A 24,012-nucleotide genomic window follows, 5' to 3' on the forward strand; every position below is an offset into this window, starting at 1 on the left:
AGCAATCATTCGCACAATTAATCGACGATTGTTCGTGATTGATGTCCTCACCTTTTCAATGTTTTCGTCTGTGCGAGAGCTTGACGGTCTTTCGTTACGGGGGTTATCAGAAACACTATGCCGCCCTTCTCGAAAACGGACGAACCACTCGTAAACACACTTCAAGGACATCGCTTGATCTCCATAAACCTGTACCAGCATACCATGGGTTCCTATCGGTGTCTTGCCAAGCTTAAAACAAAACTTCAAATTGATCCTTTGTTCGTTCATTTTACTGTTATCAGTTTGGAACCGGACACACTAACACTCACTTGGTATAACGCGTCTCACACAGACCACAGTTGACTAACAACAGAATAACGGTAGGTCCACAATGACGGCATCTTTCGCTACTTGTGTGCAGTGTTTCGTTGTGCCAGTGTTGCCAGGCCGAGCACAGCGACTTCATTCACCGAACTTTATTGTCAGAGGTTGTATACTGAGGTATGCTTAAACAGCTAATTAGTAACATATTCTGAATCAACGTCAAAAGTTGTCCAAGTGTACAAAAGACCAGGTCTTTATGTTTAGTACCATTTTTAAAAAAACGCTGAGTAAACTTGGCACTTTTACACTTCCGCACGTGGAGCAAAGGTGAGTGGCATCTCTTTGAAAGTGAAAGACCATATCAGTGCAACCAAAGATGTTCAACTGGTATTTTACACCTAATCATCAAAGACAATATAAGACCTTCCCAGCAAATTTCATTAACTTTAGAAATGGTCGAGCTGGTACCCGCCGTAGCCTTGACGTGAAATGAGCCTTAGTATAAAGATCTGAATTAAGGACATTCCAAATTGCATACAGAAGTACTGCTAAATTATCACAGGAGCATATGATTTGGCAGCTGACAAGCATAATCGAAGTTGTGTTAGTTACAAGTGAAACCTGTGAATAATAATTTAATTTTCAGTTTTTCTAGTATATAATGTTTATAGTGCTGTCGAAATATCAACTCCAAAAATGAAAGGTAAGCATTTTGTCATAATTAGAATGGCTTCTTAGGCTTATGCACTTCAATGGAAGTTTTTTTTTTCTTTCTTCAAATTTAATAATACTTTATTTTTCTTTCTTGTCTTTAAAGGAGGAAACAGCCAAAGTCCAATTACATCAGCTCCTGTATCACCACATCTCCAACAGAATGGATTCAATAATATGAACCAAACCACTTTGAGCCAAAATTTTACAGGGGCGCAAGGTACATGGACTGGAAGCAATACGTTAACATATACACAAAGTATGCAGCCTCCTGATCCAAGGTCTCATCATCCTGGTTATTGTAAGTTCGTGCCATTTTGGGTTTATATTGTAATTTGATTGTAATAGATTATACATTAGAAATTTCAATAATCTAAGATTTTTTTCATAGGTTTATGGTCAACGTATTATTTTTGTGTTGTAAAAGGACAATAGTTAGGGTTCCTTCAAGGTGATATCATATTTAAGCGATCCGGGAGGGTTGAGCAGAATCCAGTCAACGGAGAGAATATTCCTAAGGAGCCTTCTCGGAAAGACTACGAAATAACCAAATACAAATGACAGTATTAGAAATACTATCAACCAAGAGCATGTCAAGAAAGAATATATATATAATGAAGAAGAATGCTTCCCAAGAAGTTTCTACATATGAGTAGAGAGAAAATCAGCCATGAAGAAGTCTAAGGAAAAGATGGCGTGATTAAATTCAAAAGAATGTGAAAATAAAGGGTTTAAAATGAGGAAAACACGAACTGAGAAGGATGTTAGAATCAATAATTTATGATAATGATGTTCAGTTCTTGCATAGAAATATGTTTTAAAACCAAATCGAAGAAAAAAATGTGTACTACAATCATAAGAGACTATAGCTGGCTACACGTAAAGTTGGATCTGAAAACCATTCGAATATCAAAATATGTTCAGCGTATAAAATAATGACGCGTAGTGTAAAAGCGTGTAAACGTAACAAAGATAGTTATAATATAGATTAGTTATAACATTAGATTGTAGATTATAGATTAGATTAGATAATATAGATAGTTATAATATAGATTAGTTATAATATGCTCAGTAATTGGAAATTGAAGAATAATTATTGTGTGGGGAAAAAAGAAATTGCAGACCACTGGGATGTTGTGTGATTAGAAGCATGCACTATCTTGTAGTGATGTATTTCTTCTCGGAACTACAACGGAGTAAAGGATGCAACTTCAAATTGTTTGTAATGGCGTAAAATCATAACTTTTAACTTCAATCTGTAAAATACAGGTATTCAATAGGTGCAAAGTATCTTTATAAAACCTGAGACCAAAGTAAAATAAAAAATAATGAAGTTTTCGAAATTGCATTTAGTGGAAAATTCAACCTTCTCGAATTAGGAAACATTACAAAGAAAAGAGATTTTGCATCAAAGACACTAAATGAAACCTAAAGCACAAGAAAATTGTTGTCTTGTAAACTTCGACAGAACATAGCCTGACGAGCAAAAATAACAGCACTCTCCAAATGAGAATCGTGGCAGTTAATGGGTTAACTACAAATACACTTCGAAAATTCAAATCTGCTAATGATTTCTGGCTGTCCGTTTCTGATTCTGTACTAGAATAATGGATCTACATACTAACCAGACTTCATCTTATTTACGTGCCAAAGTCAATAAAATGGGAAGCTGTATCTTTACATCATCCGTGAGACACTTTAGCCTGTCCCGATTGGGAGGCATTTTAAGGAGGCCAAATTGTAAATTCACTGCAGTTGGTACAAGTGTATCTATGGTAACTAGTGTATTAGATATGTCATGGGGAAATGTTTCACGTGATGACGGCTTACAGAACTCACGGAACAGTAATAGTGGACGGAAGGGAAGCTTTAGTAACAAGGATCGCCGAGACTTGAAGAGAAATGTCTTCAAGGAACTTTGTACAAAAGGAAGTACGGAACTCAAGCAGCAGCTGAAATGCCATTCAAAAACTGATGGGCAAATGCCGTTGTTTTCTCTTAAGTGTAGGACGAAGATATTGCATCAACCGTCTGCCTGTGACGTATAGGATAGTACAGGATTCCCTATGAACATTGCCTGCTACAATGAACATTCTCTTCCAAAGGACGCATTGCCCGTAGACGAGGGAATCTTGGGTACGTCCATTCATTGGATGCCTTTTTAGGCATGGTTTATACGAACAAGCCCTAGTTCCATCGGCGGTGACGATCCGTCGAAGTAAGTTGTCTTTCCTCTCGTAGCGGTTCAGCAAGTTCTGTGCAGTTGCATAACGTTGCCATTTTTCCACCTCGGTGATTTGATGAGGTATCCACTGTGCTTAAATTTTGCAGAATTCAAGAATACTGTGTAGCACAGTTTTGTGGCATTTGCTGAAATCCATGGCTTATTGACTTCGGTGGTACATCTCCAGCAGTGAGAAAAGGAGTTGAATTGTGTGGTTGTCTGTCTGGGATAGTCTTGAACGGCGGTTGTCCTGAGGACCCTACCTCCCCCTTCCCTTCCTCCCTCTCTCTTTTTTATTTTTCTTTTCCTGAAACACTTTCACACATTACGCCACTATTCGATGCGGCAGTGTTCCATCACTATATGTTTACGCAGCCTCTGTCAATAGTCCAACAATCCTGTCTTTCATTTGGACAACTGTCGAAGTGTGAGCCACTTTTGTAAACATTTCATTAAGAGTACTAAAATCTCCTCCCCTTTGACTGAATAAGACACAGCCATACCACACTTTCTCGTATAATTTTCCGTTATCGCCTGTCGAATATCTGTGGCTATCTGATTTGCACCTTTAATGTGATAGCACTGTTGCTACTACTATTTATTAGCCTATGTATTTCCTACACACTTCCTCAATGTGTGTTCTCTCATATTACTGTTTTTTTTACGCATTATTACTCAAATTTTTGTTGTTGTTAATTTCTTTAGTTTTATAATCTTCATTTTTTAGTTCTTTCGTCTTGGTATTATTGTTAATTCCATACCTGGATAACCTATCTCCTAAGACATTTAAGAATACTCTGCTCCCAACTTGTACGTTACGATATCTTTATTCGCAATTGTACGACTTACATTTTTAACTTGACTTTTCTTATAAAAACAGTACACATTCCTGATATAACATGACCATCTGGATGCTCAGAGTTAGTTTTCTGTTTAATTTCTCTTGTCTTTTCTCACTACTTCTTTTCCCCTCTATCCGATAAAACTGTTAGCGAAATAACATGTAGTGTGCATAATGTCTTCACTATTTTATGATAAGTAATTCATTATAGTTATTAAATATTAATAATAATAATGAAAGTTAAAAACTGATAAATGATTTTGAAAATGAAAAAAATAACGAAAAAGAAGTTAACGTTTATCCACATTGAAATTGGAAAATATATGTACAGTAGAACATAGTAGAATAATGTTAAGATGTTTATAAGTTCACTCGTAAGAATAAGAAGAGTCTGCAAAGAAACGATATTGACATCGTACAAGAAGGGTAATTGTACTATCGTAACTAATTCGCATATGGTATGTTAGTCAACTTCGAATAGAAATTACTATGTTAAGTTCTAAATTTGATAATGCTGGTCGCTTCCCCGAGAAAATACAAACTTGATATAGCCTATTGGAAGTTGATAAGCATACCAAATAAGAGTTATTCATGATTGCAAAATAGACAGTTATAAAGTCAAGTAGTAATACAACGGCTTATAGTCGTCACTTGTATGTACGCTTTTTAATGTGAATTTGAAAACGAGGTAGTAAGAATTTCGCTTTTAATGATACTTCCAACTATTTTCCTTTGTTATGTTATTGTATTCTTGCGTTTGCTTGTTTTAATTTTGTGTTGGTACTTCAGTTATGTACTGTATGCGAAGAATTTTTTTCTAATTTTTTAAAGATTTTTTGCAAACATCTATTATATTAGAAGTAGGAACTTACAATGTTATTTTTTCTTTCATTTTTTAAAATGTGAGTTATTCATATTTTCTCACGAAGCGTTGTGTAACAAGATCAAAAACGAAAGTAACATCGCTCTGTTTGAAATACGGTTTCATATCACTGAAGGATGTGCAATGTGTAGTCGAAAGTTTTAGGATATATAATAATACAGTTTGTCGATCTTTTATTTTTTTTAATTTTTTTTTTATTGTATTCATTCATATTTTCATGAAGATTGCGGAAGAGTTTCTCTGTCAAGGAAGCTGCATATGTTCGTAACGTTAATAAAACGGTTGTCGCCCACGCCCTCTCCACTTGTCAGCTGGCTAGCGCGCGCTTTTATTGCACGTGACCTGGGATTCGATTCCTGGCGGGAGAGCATTAGAATTTGAGTGCATTGATGTGGTTTGGATTCCACCTTAAAGTGTAGGTCCACACCTCATACAGCTTCAGTGCTGAAATGAGACGCTAAACTTCAATAGACAAACAAAGATTTTTTTTTAAAAAAGTCCGTAGATTGTACGAGTAAGAATGGGGCTAATAATGTACCCGCCCACAAGTAGTGTAATCCAAGAATGTATTCAATTATAAAGTAGTATATGTAGAGTGTGGTATATTGTATATTTACAAAATATCCTATCATTTTTTTACTCAGAAGTAAGTAAAAAAAATGATTTTTCATCTTCGAAACATTAACTTCGCTAAAAACATAAATATGAGTATTATAAAGGCAGCAATTTAATGCCACAATTTTGAAAGCTGAGAATTTTAAATACTGTATGGTCTTACAAACTACTGTGTTTTATGATAGCGTATTTATTATGTGGCTGCCGTTTTCTTCGTTTCTACATCATTAATAATTTGACCTTATTAATGATAGATACCTTGTGAGCTTTAACAACTGTATTTCAACATTCTCAGTGAAATCAAAAATTTTGCTCTTGATCTCGTATTGTAAAGCTATAAAAGATAACGAATATAAAAGATACCGAAATTCAGTCTAAAATGCCAGAAATTCTGAGATAACAACAGGGTACTGTTCACTGCAAACAAGTTGAACGTGTGAGCTGCCACACTTTAGAGGGCTCCAGTGCGAGAAAGTTGAATTTGGTTAAGAAGCTCCTTATATTTAGTTTTGTGAATATTGAAGATCTTAACGGTAAATTAAATTTTTTTTTAATTGAGTGACTGGTGCCTTAAATGTAAATATTTTAAAGTCTAAATATTTTTGTGCGGTTCTTTAAAAATTTCATTCCATTTTTTCGATATTGATACATGGGCTTTGATTGTCTGTTATATATGGAAAGGGACCACCCAGAATATCATTCTTTTTTCTTTCTTTTTAGTGACAGATAGGAAACTTTAGTTAAGATGTCTGAAAGTAGTCATAACGTACAAATAGTGACATAAATCTTATTCAGTACACAATACGGTGTAATGTATTTTCAGACCTATATGTCATTTTATTTCGGTAACAACTCTTAAAATGTGTTGAATGTGAATGTGCAGTTGTTTAATAATCATTGCAACTGTTTTGTAAATCTGAATTCGTAAAACATACTTTCCTACAGAAATGTTCGTTGTAATTTTTGCTGGAGAAACATTACAGCATTTTATTTCTCAGTATATACTAGAATGTGTTTATATAGTCTTGAGTTATTGTTTTCTTTTAGGTATTTTATTATTATTTGTTTTGTTTTTTGTTTTTCTGTTTGAATTTGCTGTTGGAAGTTTAGTGTAGGGCTACAGGGCAGATTGTGTAACTATTCTAGGGTCTCACCAACAACAGTTGCAGCATGACATGTCGTTGACAGGGATGCTGTCGTCACAGCCTGCACCTGAGTACTGGTGTTCCATTGCCTACTTCGAACTTGACGCGCAAGTTGGTGAGACCTTCAAGGTGCCGTCGTCTTGTCCGAGTGTTACAGTAGACGGTTATGTCGATCCATCAGGTGGACATCGATTTTGTCTTGGAGCTCTCAGCAATGTACATAGGACAGAACAGAGTGAGCGAGCAAGGTAGGTCCTTCTACAGATAATTGAACCAGTTTTTAACTGTTGGTGAAGCATGAGGTACCATTGGAAAGGAACTGCAAGGTATGTGGAAGAATTTGTGACGGTAACAGTTTTGTATTATAATATGAAGATACGAGGGCTGACAATAAAATAATGAGAATTGTTGTCAGAAACAAGTTTGCTTACATTTTTAACCAGCCACAGTGTGATTACCTTCAGATTACTCCCCTTGTGCCTGCACACACTTACTCCATCGGCGTTTCCATTGTTGGTAGCATCTCTGGAAGTCATCTTTTGGGATGCCTGTCAAAGCGCGTGTTACAGCTGTTTGAATGTCTGTTTCTGCTTCAAAATGGTGTTCTTTAAGAACTGCTTTCACCCTAGAGAACAGAAAAAAATCACACGGGGCGATGTCCGGTGAATAAGGAGGGTGTTGTAGCACTGTAATAGATTTTGATGCTAAATACTGCCGAACAGACAATGCATTATGGGCTGGTGCATTATCGTGATGGAGGATCCAGGTGTCAGCAATCTCTGGACGAACACGACGGACGCGTTTTCGAAGTCTTTCAAGAATTTCTATGTAGAAATGTTGATTTAGTGCCTGCCCTGGAGTAACTCACTCTTATGGACAATTTCCCTGGAGTCAGAAAAGCACACAAGCATGCATTTCACCTTGGACTTTGACATGTGGGCATTCTTTGGTTGTGGCTAATCTTTCGAACACAGTTGCAAATTTTGACGTTTCGGGGTCATATTGAAAACACCAACTTTCATCACCAGTGATAATTTTGTTCAGTTCCGGGTTAGATTTCACTTGGTCTAACAAATCAGCCGCCAAAGTCCTCCGGTTATCTTTTTGTTGCTGTATGAGATTTTTCGGAACCAATTTGGCACACACGTTAGGCATTCCCAAATTTTCAGTTAATATCAGGCGCATTGTTTCTCGATTCATGTTCATTTCATTCGCAATCAGTTTCACGCTTAATCGTCTATCCGCTCGCACAAGTTCCCTCACCCTGCCTCTGTTTTCTTCCGTTCAGGTGTTCATCTTCGATTTTTGTTCTGCTTTCCGCAAACATTTTGTGCCAACGATACACCTGTGCCATTGATAGCACTTCATTTTCAGAGGCCTGCTAAAGCTTCCGATACGTTACCACTGCAGTCTCACCAAGTTTCACACAGAAGGAGATTGCGTAGCGCTGATCAATATTACGTGCTTCCATTGTTGTGACGGGGGTCCAACACACGACCACACTCTTCAACCTCCAACTCCACAATGAATAATATTTCGTGAGTGCCACGTACTGTGCTAGTGGAGCAGGCCCAAAGTCACACGCTGGCGACGGTTTCAGTCTGCAGGGTTGCCTGCATCAGCTGAAAAAACCTTCTCATTACTTTATTGTTGGACCCTATATGTTGTTTGTATTTGCTTTACTGAAATCACTTGCTTGGTTTTAGTGTAAATATTTAAAGGAATAGAAGTCAGGAAACGTATGTCGAAAAGTAATTTGAGTTACTTTCCCCCTCCTTCCGGTCTTGAAAGCCAGTTAAGATAGTAATAGAATATCCTGTGCTGTCAATTCATTGTTTACTCGAAATAGCTATGAAGTAGACGCATCCTTAGAGTTCCTGTTCACAGTTGTTTACCGTTATCAAAATACTGCTTAAGTTAAACGTTAATGCTTAAGGTAAACGTAAACAAAATACTAACGGAAGACTGTATGAACTGTTTTTAGATAGTAATATTCGGTCTTTCTGTTAACGTAAGCTAAAATTCGTCGTTGTCGAATAGCTATAGTAGTTTCCACTATAAAGAGTGTATGAATGGCAATAGGAGTTTATCCTACAGAGATAAACAATGAGGGTATTACCGTTAATATTTCGATCATTTTTCATTTATGAATAATAATAATAATAAAAAGTGTTTAAGATTGAGGAAAGTGAACGGCAGATTTTATCGTATGAGTGAAATTTCAACGCAGTTAGAAATTTTATATATTAAGATAATCGAAATCATCTCTAAAACGCTAGGGATATATGGCCTTTCTGTTTATAAAACATCTTTGATAATAAACAAATAATTAAAAAAAAAAAAAAAATCATCACACACTTCTACACCTAGCACTCCATTTTCGACAACGACAAACACATTCAATGTTACCAGAACACAGAACAGGAACTGGAGACCACAGTTTGGCACTATAAATTTTAAAAAAGAAAGAAGTCCGTCTAAGTTCAATATCTTGAATAGATCTTTTCAGAATCTTTTCTCTGAAATATATTTTTTCAGAGTTAGCAAATCTTTTCAGAATTAGTGATAAAAAATTGGAATAAGAATATAATGCCAGCGAAGAAATATAAAGGGAAATAGAACTGATTTATTAAATAAATTTAGAAAAACAAATCGATGTCCATCATCATGTTTATACTACTTATTTTAAGTAAAAAAATTCATCCAGCTCTTGTGCTGATGGGAAGGATTTTAAAATGCTGACTGCATTTCCTCTCTCTATTGCTAGGCTTATTCGTTGTATTAAATAGTGTTTGCTTCTTGGGTCGCCTGACCTTAATTAAAGTTGATCCTAACTCATTCAAAAATTCACTGGCTTCTTTGCTAAAAACCTCCATCGTTTCTGTAGCAAAGGCAACAAAAAGATGATCTTTAATTCCGGACTACTTTGTATGTTTACGTTTAACGGCTGCTTCTGCTGCATTTCCTGCTTCCTTACAAGTTAGTGTTATGTATGAAGGAGCGAAAGTATCAACACATGTTACATCCCATACAAGACTCTGGCCCATTTTCCAAGGGATTAAAGTTACTCCGTCCGGTCTTTTACCATCATTTCGATACAATCCTTGTGGCTCAATGATGCTAGGAACATCGATGCTGGCGAGTGCTCGTTTGATTATTTGGTTTAATTCCGTGTGACGTGTGATTCTACCACCGCTTCTAATGCAGCTCAAAGCATGTAAACCTTTCTCATCCACTCGATCTTGACACGCACATGTGAATGGGTGGCAAACATTTAGTCCCAATCGTAATGCTACACATATTTTGAAAATATTATCGTCTAAAAAAAAGTTCCGATTTTTTTTAAGGTGTAGCTTGTAACCAGGCGCCAGACTCTTTTTTTCTGAAGTGCTTTTAGGCGAGCAACGTCAAAACTATTTTATAAAATTACCTCCTTCCCAGCTATCTTGTTTACTGGATTTCACCCCATTTTCTTTGTGATTCCTTGGCCTCCGGAATGGTACTATTATAGATGCCTTTCCATAATTCCAATCTTCCGACAGATGAGGAATTTTCGCTTTGTCAACTGAAATTTTCAAAATGTTGGAGACTAGTGACAACATCCCACAGCAAGAAGACAGAAACGCAGGAAGGCTCAAATCGGATGCTCTTCGAATATTTAAACCACCGAATCGTATTGGTAAACTTGCCTGAGCCCATTGACTTTAATTTAAAACTTGATTTATTATTGTTTGTAAAGATGTTTTCAGGGAGTTACCCAACTGAAGAATTTTTGATGGGAGACGCCATGTGGGAGTGGTTCGCAAAAAGTAAGTTAATTTTGGGACACCTAGACATTTTTTTTAGGAGAAAGAAGGCTATATGTGATAGCAGCCCTTTTAATCTATGTGTTATCATTTTTAAACTCTTCAAATGGTCTTCAAAATAACTTTCATAGCTATCTTCAAGTAGTGGTGTTCTAATAACGATAGCTCGTGAGCTTGTGTTGTCCGAATTCCAGGCAACAAATTCTGAAACTGGGCTTCTATAACTGGATCTGATTTACCCGACGCGAAGAACAGTTCGCATTTAGAAGGATTAACTTGCAGACCTATCTTCTTAGATTCTGTCAATAAGAACTTTAGATCTTGTATAATCGTATCTGGCGAGCCCCCTAATGTGCCATCATCTAAATAAAATAGATTTATTTCAGAAGAAAGCAAGCGCACTATTGGGTGGATTGCTAAGCTAAAAATCATCGGTCCAGCAGGGTCACCTTGTTGGCATCCTACTTGTGATGAAATAGTTCTATTTCCATAAAATAACAATGATGGGCTAGAATAGCTCTGCCAGAAATATGGATATAGTTGAGGTAGAATTAGTTTCACTTCCTTTAACATGGAGTCTCTTTCGACTGAGTTAAAAGCATTTTTGTAATCTATTTTGAGGACTACCTTGTTCGAATCTTTATTTGCTTTTATGAACGCAGTTAGAAATACTTTCACCCATCTCACCTAACAAGAAGTTGCTAGGGAAAGGAACTTAGTTTGATTTCTTTATCTTCGGTGGTAACTCCGAAAAAGTCGTTGTAAAGCTCCTTGTTTGCTGACTTTTCTTTGTCGTTTACTTAGAAATAGAAAAAAATTGAGTAACTTCATTCCGGTGCAAGGAACTTTCACTTATTGGCCGCAATCAGTCCAAGTTCTAGGTAGTAAGTACTAACCAACACTTGGAAAGTACTGTTCATAACTCATTGTAAATAAAACCACGTACCTCAATTTTTATTTACAAATAGAAGCATATTTATTCACTGCGATATAGTACATTTTAGCAATTTTACAATATTCCTTCTTCCAATATTTTCGGTTTTGTCAAATGTAAAGTGATATGATAAAAAACCTTATTTTGCCATAATTTATTATAGATTAAAATTGTGAAGGAAGCTGCGATTGAGAAAAGTTTGCTAACTTTTTGCTTTTCTCATGTCGTTTCTTTGTTCTGCTAGCGACTCGTGAGTTGTGTGGATTTTCAGTTCACTCAGTTCTCACCAGCGATGCCTATCCATCCATATCTCATGACGTCCCCTATTTTTCAGTTATGCTCTTCCTTCCCTCAAATGCAGGAGTGGATGTCTTGAAATTTAATCAATTATTTTCCCTTCTTTAGTTAGTGTTATATCTTCCCTTTCACTGCAGCCTACAGTGAATAAAAACATTCTTATATTCAGATAATTATCTAGTAAATATTGCTGCCATGCATGCCTCCTCCCCCTGTAAATAAAGTATGGAAGAACGGTTTGTGAAACTTGTAGCAGGAATCACCAGATCTTTGTGGTACTTCGTAAAGAAAAAACTAGAAAAAAATATAAGGGATGTAAATTGTCTACTATACCTCCTATAAATCAGTCACTACCTCCCTGGAATACTTTAATCATTCCCAGGAGGGAAGAGTATGAACTATTTCGGTGATTTATTCTTAGTATTAGATGGAAAAATAAATCAATTTTAGATGAAATTTTTGCAAGGATAATGAAAAACGTAGAATCGTCCAATACCACAGGGGTTGTCCAGTCCCCTTAACCCTCAGTAATACGCACTGCTTGTGGATAGTTTGTACCCTTCATGGAGGGGGATAAGAACCATTCCACGAAAATCCCCCTTAGAATAATCGTATTTTTTCAAATTTTCAGTGAATGTTTCTCTTTCATGCAAACACACACACACACACTCTCTCTCTCTCTCTCTCTCTCTCTCTCCCCCCCCCCCCATGTGATTTGCGGGAGTTTCACAGTGAATGGTTTTATTATTGTTTATAAAGTTTGCCAGAACTTGACAGTGGTTTAGAACCTAGAAAATGTTCGAAGTGATGAATTTACAACTCTCCATCCCCTCTCCACCGAAATCAAACACCACTCCATTGAATAGTTATAATAACGCGAGTTACAGAAAATGCAAGGTAGTTCCAATGCATTATTCTTAGTTTCAGGTGAAATGGAAAAATAATTTGCCAAAAAATCAAATTAGTTGAGATATCTCTGCTCTCCCGAAAAAATACTCATGACGCTCTGCGCGTCATAGTACCCCATTCTGGGCACCCCCCTGGTTCTCACAATGTATACAGATATTCCAGCTAATCATACCCTTTTGCACTCATTCTTTGCCCTTATTTGGTAGTCTTGAAAGCATGACGAGAGACTAGATAGTGACTTTGAGTAACGTAAAGCCTGACGAGAGATGATTACATGACAGCCAGCAACGACCAAAATACATAAACTACCCTGCTGCAAAACATCAAACATGCAACGTGAACAAACAGAACACTTTTATATATATACTGTATTTCTTCGAATATAAGGCGCACCTGAAATTTCACCTCATTTAAACTCATTTAAAAAAGAATTGAATCTAAAGCGCATACAAATACATTCCTATTTCGACAAGCATTTTCTTATCAGTAAAACGAAATGTTCATTGTTCGTGAGTGATTACCATCTTTGTCCAGTCTGTCATTGTTGTAATACAACCAATTTTAAGCAAATTAGTTGAACTACGGTACCAGTATTAAAAGATTGCAGTAGATTCTATGTTGTAACCTATGTGCAATGAATAAATATGTATATTGCAGTATATACATTGAATCTAAGGCGCGCCTGAATTTTGGACGTCTAAAAGCTGACAAAAAGGTGCGCCTTATATTCGAAGAAATATGATATATATATATATATATATATATAAAAGAGAACGTACAAAATCCTTTGTCCGCTCATCACGCTAATACGGCTGAACCAATTTCTTTCATTTTTGGGGGGTTATTAGGATTTGGACCCTAGATGGTTTTTATCATATCACTTTAATTTTTAATTACCAGTGTCTTGAGATAATTGACCATTCAGGTGTCCACAAATCCTTTGTTAGTTCATCATAGGTAAAAATAAACGTATTTATATGCAACCCACATGACCGTGTCACTCGGCGGGTTAACATAAATGACAGGCGATATACAGCGGAAAATAGCTTGAATCTTCTGTTTAAAATTTTTTAATTGATTTGCTTATTTTTACAGACACTTTTACAATATGCCAGCACCGGGATGACCGCAGCGAAGCGGGGCGGGTTAACATAAATGACAGGCGATATAATGTTAAGATTTACTGCAATCTTCTATGGTTTTTATCATATCACTTGAAAGCGAAAAAGTAAAAATTATCTAAGTAACAAAGTTTATTGCGTTCCGGGGTGACCGCAGCGAAGCGGGGTGAACGCTGCTAGTATATATATATATATATATATATATATATATATAGTCGGATCCAGGATTTTCTGACGGGGGTGCACCAATAAACTACCACAACATTTGAATTAAATTTGAATGTTTTTTTAAATGCCTTTAAGCATCTGTGGTTTAATGAGGAATGTTGTTTTGCTTGATGAATCTTTTTCTCTCAACCTTCAGGAAATCGACTTAAACTATTACTTGTGCAAAACTCCGATTTCTTTTAAGCTCCTAACGGAAACATGATGGCAGAAAGTTAAGTTTCGGAAAGTGTTGCTTTTTTTACTGCTACCTTCTTATTCTAGATAGTGCATATTTACAACCAAAGGGAGGTGCACGTACACCGGTGCAGCCCTTTAAATCCAGCCCTGTTTTTTTGTGCTTCGACTACAAAGTAATTTGATAATTCTAATATTGAACAAGAATACATACTAACTTTACGAACCAGATATACTATTGTCGCATGTGTATAAAAATGTTGTTATAGGAATATAATTGATAACGAATTGGCCCAGTATTTCTTATAATGTTAGTATGTGTATAATCGGCAAAGACTTGTATGTGGCAAATTTAACGTCAAAAGAGCAGTAAATAAAAACAATAAAACGAAAATAAAACTTTCTTGTCCATTTAGCAACACTTTGTTTTACGCATTCTAGTTTTCGTATTTATAATTCTTTTCCTATGAAATTTATTACAAATATAAGTTTCCCGATTATACACATAGTATCAGTATTAAAAGTACCCTGTAAAATCATTATCAAATTATATTCTTACAAGAAGATACAGATATGCGACAATCATCTCGGACATGATTGTACGTACTACTATCCATTTCATAAAGATAGGCCCCTGACTTCGTGGTGCTGCCATGACGTTCAGTCAAAACTTATATTGCATTGTCATACCTCGTTGGAATTGCTGGAATGTTGTCTTTTCAATACTTAAGACATAAAAATTTTCTTTGTACTATGTAGTGAGAAAAAAATAAAAATTAATGAAAAAGTGCGTATTTTTTCGTACTTTTTTGGTAGATCAATGTTTATAGGACTATATCTCAGAAAAGAGATCACGTGAAATAATTTCCTGTGTACAATATGTAGATGCACCCATTAACTGTAAGTTGTGAAAAATTCAAGTTTCATCACTTGATACTTTTTGTGTAATTAAAACAAATGTACGACGCTCTGATCTCCTTTACCATGGTAGGTAGAGAAACGTACAAAACACTGTTCGAAAATTCGGAAGTCTAGTGTTCCAAATATTTGAATCTATTAACAAAAAAGGTTTAGTTGGTAGAGTATTTATTTTTTTAAATTTTTTTTTTTACTTCAACATATTCTCTGCGTTAAGCGGTGAGCCATGTTGCAGCCCAACCTTTAAATTCCCCGCGCTTGTATGAAGATACAGCATACAGTAAGTGGAAGTGCGGCACCGCTGTCGTACAGTGTTGTCGCGTTCAGGAAGCCTGTAGCGCGAAGCCTACTTCATAAAGAATGTAATAGGAAAAAATATTTATTATAATCTTTCACATCATAAAAATAATAATAATGCATTACACATCTCAATGTAATAAAATAAAACGTTGAAGTAAAACATCCAAAAACTCATCTCTTAATCTATTTACTTCATTCACTTTCATAATGGGTTTGTTGACTCATCGTTGCTCCTGCTAGCCTATCTTCCTGAACACTTATTAACACGGCTCCATTTCTACCTCAAGATTTATCAGTATACACTTTCCAGCTTAGGAACATGTAAAAGGTTAAAAAGAAATATAGCCTTGGCAATCACATGTTCATCCAAGTTCTGCGATCAATTCCCCTGCCGAATGTACAGTAACACAGAATGGGTCCTTTGTTTTCTTTCAACGAAAGAAAACAATACAATGAGTAGCTGACGAGGGCTGTATTTGCGTCGAATCACGTCGCACTGATTACGTCTTCAACACTTCCCTTCGGTTCGTAGGCGTCAAAAACTTACACACGCATATATATATATATATATATATATATATATATATATATGGATATTACTTTACGAGCGGCGGTATTACAAAAAGAAGAGGCAAAATTTTTAGCGATAATAGAATTGCAGAACTGATGAATGACTCCGACTCAGACGGTTATGAGTTAGTAATGAATAGTAATGACATTGATTATTCTGTGCTCAGTGGCGTATTCGGGAGTGAACAAGGTAGTAACTCGGTTTCAAGTGAACCTGAGGCTGCGCCGGGAAAGAGAGAAAAAAACGTGTCGTTCCTATTCAAAGACAGATTCTGATGTAGCTTAGAGCGATAAAATTCAAGTAAACGCAAAACCCCTGTTTAGTGGTGTCCCGGGAATTGATCAAAATGCTGGACTATCTACAGAGTATTCCGCATATAAAGTGTTTCAGCTGTTTTTACCGATAAAGTTTTATAGTAAAAAAGAAGTTGAGTTGATTTTGAATTGAACGTCCTGTTCAGCAGTGAGGCTATATGAGACGTGGACCTACTGATAAACGTGGAATCCAAACTACAAATACGTAGCATCCGCAAGGTGAAAGGAAGTTTTTAATAAATATTACGTTTATTGCAGGAATGCAAATAACCACTCGCCCGGGGCGAGTATTTAATATCATATGGAAGTTAAGTAAATTATTTTTATTATGTGATGTGGGCTAGTAACTTTCTTTCTTGGGTGAGTAAACTTTTGTTGCTTATTTGCATCCCTGGTTTACTGCCTGATATATAAAGTTAGACTTTGCGTGGGAAAGTGCTTCGAAATGTACAACACTAAAGAGACGTACTGGGACTCCTAGATCTGAAAACAGATTTTCTGTGAAGTGTATACTCAATATTACATATCAACTAAGGTTGTGTCGTATAATAAAGTTTGTGCTTGTATTTGTTTCTGTGCAAGTGTATTTTGTACTGCGTGCAGTAAGTGAAAAACTGACAGAAAGCAACAAATTTTCGAGGACCATCACATGCAAATCCAAACAAAATAAGAGTTCACTTTTCTAATTTTGAACATTTGGCACATTTACTGTATATCCTGTTAATTTCTAAGAAATTGGTTTAAAATCTGTGGAGACATTACATTTTAAAAATATCTCTAAAAAAAAGCCGGACAGTGTGCGTGACAAGTTTAAATACCCGTCCGGCTGAGAGTGTATAGCGCCAGGAAAATGTGGCAACGTAGCACTCCGTATAAACTACGATAGCGAAGGGCGCAAAGCAGAGAAAATCATAATATCATATTTGTGATTGTTTATCTTTTAAAACAAGTCAAAACAGTTTGGTTGAAAAAGCTACTTTAAGATCTTTCTAAAAGTTTTTTCAGATTGTAAATACACCGCAGCAATTCAGAGATAATGATGTCTCACTTTTTACTGAATAACAAGAAAATTACTATGTGTTGAGTAATGAAATTTTCAGAACTTACAGGTAATATATCCATCTACATATCGTGCACAGGAAATTACTTCATGTTATTTCCTTTCCGAGATATAGTCCTATAAACATTGATTTACCAAAAAAGTACGAAAAAATACGCACTTTTTCATTAATTTCTATTTTTTTCTCACTACACAGTACAAAGAAAATTTGTATGTCTTAAGTATTGAAAAGACAACATTCCAACAATTCCAACGAGGTACGACAATGTAATATAAGTTTTGACTGGACGTCACGGCAGCACCGCCAAGTCAGGGGCCTATCTTTATGAAATGGATAGTAGCTAATTATAGCTCAAATTCAAGTAATCGTGTGTGTTAACTTCAGATGGTGGTTGTGTATTATTTCGTTGCTTGTTCCCATATTGTGTCGTTACGGTCGTTGGCTCGATAATTCGTATATGCGGCATATAATATGTTCATATATATATATATATATATATATATATATATATATATATATATATATATATATATATATATATATATATATATATATATATATATATATATATATATATATATATATATAAAATATGTGTGGGTGTGGGTGTTTGTGTGTGTATAAGAGAGAGAGAGAAGATGCAGATTAGGCAATTTCAATATGTCCGTTTCAAATTAATGCTAAACTTTCGTGTTTGGTTTAAAATTTCGTTTTCCTTTCTTTATTGGTTAGTTATTTAATACGTGAAAATAAGAAATCTAAATGAATTATTATAATTAAATATAAGATCGAAAGGTGAAGTGAATGAGAGAAAAAAATGCATTGAATAGACAAAACCAACTACTGGTAAAAAAAAAAAAAAATGTAAATTATTTTGATATTGTTGCACAGAGAGCGAATGTGATTCAAGATTTTCGACTGAAAGTGTCACATCTCGTTTTTCAGTGTGAATAACAAAGTTTAGAATTTTTGTGAGTTCACAATCTACATTTTTAGAAAGCAAAAGGTAAAATTAAAAAGTTTAAGTAAATAGTGAGAAAGTCACGCTGCAAGGTAGAATTGTAATCAGTGATCTTATGTGTTGAGCTTTCATAATGATGGTCGTATTATTAAGTTCCTATGCATTCTTTATTTTTCTCATACCAATTTTTATGAGTGTATCCCCAAAGGGGAAGAAATGCCACCCAAAAATCCTGGTAAAAAAATAACGCACCTTACCCTTCCCTTTCCGCCGTGGTAGCCCCCTATATGTGTAAAAGTATATTGGCGGAAAGCTTTGTCCTTCAGAAAGACATTGATACCAAAGTATCTTTCTAGCTTAATTAGGTACTGAGTTATTGAGGTTTAAATTGAGTCACATTGAGGGGCGACCAAACACACCGTCAGGAGGCTTAATGGCCGTAACTCTGTAACGAAGCATTTTCTGACATATGGTCATATGAACTTTATCCATGAGGAATCCATCCCGGAAATTTTGCCTACCTTTTTGTTACATCCTGTATATAGGTGTATGTTCCAAGATTGATTTGAGTCTGTTATTGAAAATGATTATTTTTGAGACATAATACTTCCAACCATACCACATAAATTTAAACTTCAACTTGAGCTTCAACAATGTACAGAAGGTTGTTTCGTCCTTGTGGTAGTGAATTGCACTCGCGTGCCCTAGGCTGTAAATCACCTTTCCACCACCAATCATTCTCGATATGATGGCCCTTGCGATGAACAGTTGCAAATATCAGAGCCTCCATTGAAGGAGGCTTCTCTTCAGCACATAATGATCCAGTTCATCCCACATATCCGTTAAACTTCCCAGAGTTCCTCAAGTTATATGGCTCGACGTTTTGTGATATTCCGTTTAAATAGGCCAAAAGCACAAAAGTCCATGTAGGGAAATTTCTGTCAGCGCTAGCTAACAGGTGATAATAGCATTATGTCATCATCCTAGATGAGACATCAGTCTATTTGATAAAGTCAGAGCAGGTACATGCAAGTTTACTACCATCGTATCGATGGAAAGGAGCAATAAATTTGGACATGGAAGGAAAGTTTCCGCGAAAGGTTTACGGTAGTGGCATGTTGTTGTCTCTGCCAAAGAGAAGCTTCTTATATATCCAAAGTGAAGGTAAATCGTCGGCGGCAATTCAAAACCTGCTATGTGCATTTTGCAGGAGAAGCGAAAAACAGTATCCTGGTTAGCTTTTTGGCTTTATAAAAGTGATGTTATAAGTAATATTTGATGCTGCACGTAACTGGTACCTTCTCAAGTTACTTGAAAAGGTATCAAGTTACGCGCAGCATCAAATATTACTTATAACATCACTTTTATAAAGCCAAAAAGCTAACCAGGATACTGTTTTTCGCTTCTCCTGCAAAATGCACATAGCAGGTTTTGAATTGCCGCCGACGAAATGCTGTTTACTATATACAGCACATCATAGATTCCATATACTGCCAAAATATTCCTGTTTTCTATACTAATGAGACCTCGGAAGCTCAAATCCACTAAAGCAAGGTTAGGAGTCATACGGCCAAAATAACGGGGGGCCTACATGTCTCGTATGGAATAGGAGATAGGTATCAAGGCTATCTCATTAAACCCATCCCTGCTAAATTGCCATACGAGCACCGTTAATACGAGCATTAATCGAGCATCATTAATGGACATTTATGTCTTTACCTATGAAAACGGAACATTACAAAACCTCGAATCCTGAACATTTGAGGGACTCGCGGAAGTATGCAAGAACGAGTTGACTAAATTGGATCAGGTTGTGCTGAATAGAAGCCTTACATTTTAAAATTTTACTCTTAATTCGTCGCACGATGTTTCCTTCTGCACATGTCAATTAAGAAACAGACATACAAGACGCAAGTTTTCGGCGACCCCTTTTCATTTCTATTGTCGCTGGAAAGCAGCCCCATAGCAGAACATGCCGCGATCTGCGATGTGATCGCAGAAGAATTGCCGCGCCTGTGCAGAAAAAACTGCCAGAGGAAATAAAATAGCCAACAGAAAAGTATAAAAACGTGTCTGCTATGTATAGATGTCTTAAATGCACGGACGACTCGCATTTGAACTATTTTTCACGTCGTATAAAGCATATTTTTAACAATCACAAGTGTTTCTTCTGCTGGAACCGATCATCTTGATATTTTATTTTGAAATTCCTTCAGAAAATTTTTGACTTGCAAAAGCTCATCGCAGAAAGACAAAGAAAGTTCTGTCATCGGGGAAAGCAGTCTAAATTATATAGATCCCTCAGTGTGTTCTGAAGTAAGAAAACTGTGTTAATCTATAAGATATTAAAGGAACTGCCTAACGAAAGGTTTAGATTAGAAGCAAAATTAATTTGAAATAATTCATTATTGAAAGGAATCGTCCAAACAGTGTAATATTACGCGGGCCAGATTGGAGTAGAATAATATTTGTAAGTGAACGTCTCAGTTTTAGATAAGGAAATTCGTTTTATGATCCTTTTATCTTAAACTAATAACAATCGTATTATTTTCGTACACATAATCAGAACAGTTCATTTAGTGTTCACAGCATTAAGGCAGTAATCTCTTCGTCCAATATATTTATGTGATTTAATTAGAATCATGGTCAGCGCAAAATAAGAAAAGGTCTATGATGTCTAAATTGTCGAGTCCCAAGCAAATAATGATCACATCAGTTTCAGACGGAATTCAATATTCAGGATTCACAGTATGATTAGATAATCACTGTGATATGGAGGTTGTGCGTAATAATTGCGACATCAACTTCGAGATTGATATTGCTTCCGCGATGTTGGGTCATTCTGTAGCGAATATTAAAGCAAAGTTGAAAAGGTATCATTATTAAAACCGACTAACCAGCATTATATATTGTTGATTATAAATGAGAAACGAAGAGATGTTCGGGAATATCGAGTTTTAAATTGATAATCGGGAATATAATTTGAGTGAGAAAATGAGCTACATCAAGCAGTAAGCGAAGCTGGAGGTTTTATGTCGAGAGTGTCATTGAAATAAGAGTAGGTTTTGCAGGTATGTTTTGAACAAAGAGCGCAACAGAAATGTAAGGTAAAGGTTAGTTGTCGATAAATACCGCTTCAGAAAGAGAATTGCCTTCGAGTGGATATTTGTAGAAACATTCTGACATTGTTTCGATAGTAATGATGATAAAGGAAATAGTTGTAATATGGATGATAACGTATAATTTCACATCTGAATAATAGATTAAGCAATGTTGTGTTTTGAAAGAGAAAAGGTATATAAATAAAAAGAGGGTAAATATTTTAAAAAGAAAATGAAATGGCCAGACAGTGCAGTACGATCCGACATATTCTGAGGAAGAAATGCATTATCATCGCTTCTCTGTGCAAATAATTATGGTAATGTATCATTATGAAAGTTAAACGATCAGTTTGGTAACTAAGGTGAAGAATGTAAGGGAGGCCATGATCGACATTTAAATATGGAAATTAAGTGTACTGTAATGTATATGAGAAGACAATACTGCAAATAATTTTAGTCATGGATGGTTATAGAATTGGTAGCTACAGTCATTTTAATATTATAAGACTCCTGCGTAAAGGAGATCTAGTTAAGCTTTATATTTGATTCACTATTGTAGCCAATAGATTTGACGAAAGCATATGGGTAGCCTGGAGGAATATTTAATAAGTCTCAGTTGTTTAGAAACAACATGCAGCTTATGATGAGTTGATCGAGAAAGTACTAAAATATATCATTTAGATCTAATTTTTCGTTGTCCTTTTTTTAAAAAATAGATTGCACATCGGCAAAGGTGTACAACTAGACCTCCGAGGAGAAGGTGATGTCTGGCTCCGATGTCTGAGTGATCATAGCGTCTTTGTACAGAGCTATTATCTGGATAGAGAAGCTGGTCGAGCTCCAGGAGATGCTGTGCATAAAATATATCCCAGTGCCTATATCAAGGTAAAACATAATTTGTTCAGTTCTTTAAATGGTATGTGGGCTTTTGAGGCTTAAACAAATTGATATTTTGTGATTATTTGAGAAATAGAGGAATCAACAGATTTGTCATTACTCACTCCTTTAAGAGTGTAAATGTGTAGCTGGTCAGAGGGCAGGCTGGGTAACGTAGCGGTTAATGCACTGGCACGGTAAGCTGGAGAACTCAGCTTGGTTCGATCAGTCACACTGTTTCCTCTAAATTTGTATATTTAGTGAACTAAGTATTTAAAAAGTGACAGTTTTCTTGGGCTGTAATTTATTTTTTTTTATTTTCACCTTTTTTTCTTCCTCCGGCTTGCTGAGATGATCAGGTGACTTGTAAAATAAGGTTTCCCTTCATGATATCAGTCAATATCGTTATCGTTGTGATGACTGTCATTTAGTGCTAGTAAAATGCATCCGAAAGTGGACCGGTACATTGGGAGGGACAATGTAACACCGAATAGTGAAATACTTGCCACGAAGATAGATTGAATTACCAGACATACTGTTTTAGACACACTGTTATTTTATTTATTTATTTTTAAGAAAATGAGGCTTAGTATTCTGGTTTCTTTTTATTTTTAAGAAAATGAGGCTTAGTATTCTGGTTTCTTTTTGATGTTTTGTATAGTTTGCCTTGCGTATGTTTAGTGATTATTTTTCGTAGATTTTGTAGATGCTTGAGACGCTACGATTTTGGTTTATATGAAAAATACTTTATATATTCAAAAGAAGAGTTAGGAAATTTTTTTGGAGGAAAGTTAATAAAATAGAGTAAATATAATTGGTTACGATTTTATTTCAATTGTTCAACATGGCACAACAGCTTTGGAAGACTGCCTACGCTTGCTAACTGTTGGAGAGATGACAAAAAATTCGGCAAAGAGGACAGGAAGATCGACAGGTGGTAGATTCGAGGTCGATAAGAATATCGATCAGGTCCGAGTTTCGAGATTAGTAAGATCACATATGACGCTGTTCGGCATAGAGGACAGTTTCAACGACTTAGGAGGGAAGAAACCTGTCGATCTTCCTGATTAGGAGGGAAGCAACCTGATTAGGGAAGAAAGTCTTTGATAGCTGAGGATATCGACAGGGAAACTGATGGTGGCCAAGAAGAGCGGCTAGGAGGCCCATAGAGGATCGATAGGACGTCGCTAGTAGCCGAAGAAGTCGAATGGTGTCCAAAGTCGATAATGACGTTGATCTTGAAACTGAGAGGATCCAGGAAATTGACGAAGGAGTCGTCTCGTTGTAAGAAAAAGATGATTCTTTTTTTGGTAGACCGGGAAGAATGTTGGGAAGATATATTAAATTATCGGACATAGGGTTTTAGTTACGAGGATATATTCTGTTATATTTTCTGAAGAAAATGAAATTTAGCATTGTGATCTTTTGATGCTTTATATAGTTTGCCTTGCCTATGTTTTGTGATTATTTTTCATACAATTTGTAGATACTTGAGACGCTACGATTTTAATATATGTTTATATGAAATATTACTTATTCAGGGTGTTTCAAAACAAATTATGGGGAGTTATGGAACATGAAAAAGTGAATTTTAAAGGTCCAAAGCTCCAAAACTATGGAACCTACTGTAGTCGGGTCGTGCCCTATCCAAAAATCCATGTTTCAGAATCCTAAGGTACGCAACAATTTTTATACAGGGAGTTTAGCTACGGGCAT

The 24,012-nt window shown here is 35.8% G+C and overlaps 1 protein-coding gene across 2 annotated transcripts in view; it reads left to right on the plus strand.

Annotated features, from left to right (window-relative positions):
• Med (Smad/Smad4 homolog Medea) overlaps positions 1-24,012 on the plus strand; it is a 109,699-nt gene that overhangs the window by 76,121 nt on the left and 9,566 nt on the right. Inside the window, exons 7-9 of one of the 2 annotated variants that reach the window (XM_081736145.1) lie at positions 1,124-1,318; positions 6,769-6,973; positions 22,137-22,305. In XM_081736145.1, the coding sequence (XP_081592271.1) occupies positions 1,124-1,318; positions 6,769-6,973; positions 22,137-22,305 (569 nt within the window). Of the gene's footprint in view, positions 1-1,123; positions 1,319-6,726; positions 6,974-22,136; positions 22,306-24,012 lie in introns of both variants that reach the window. The other variant, XM_081736144.1, reaches the window with a different exon arrangement.

The sequence above is a fragment of the Thermobia domestica genome, chromosome 13 (genome assembly GCF_964235325.1).
Source record: "Thermobia domestica chromosome 13, izTheDome1.hap1.1, whole genome shotgun sequence".
Classification (NCBI taxonomy): domain Eukaryota; kingdom Metazoa; phylum Arthropoda; class Insecta; order Zygentoma; family Lepismatidae; genus Thermobia; species Thermobia domestica.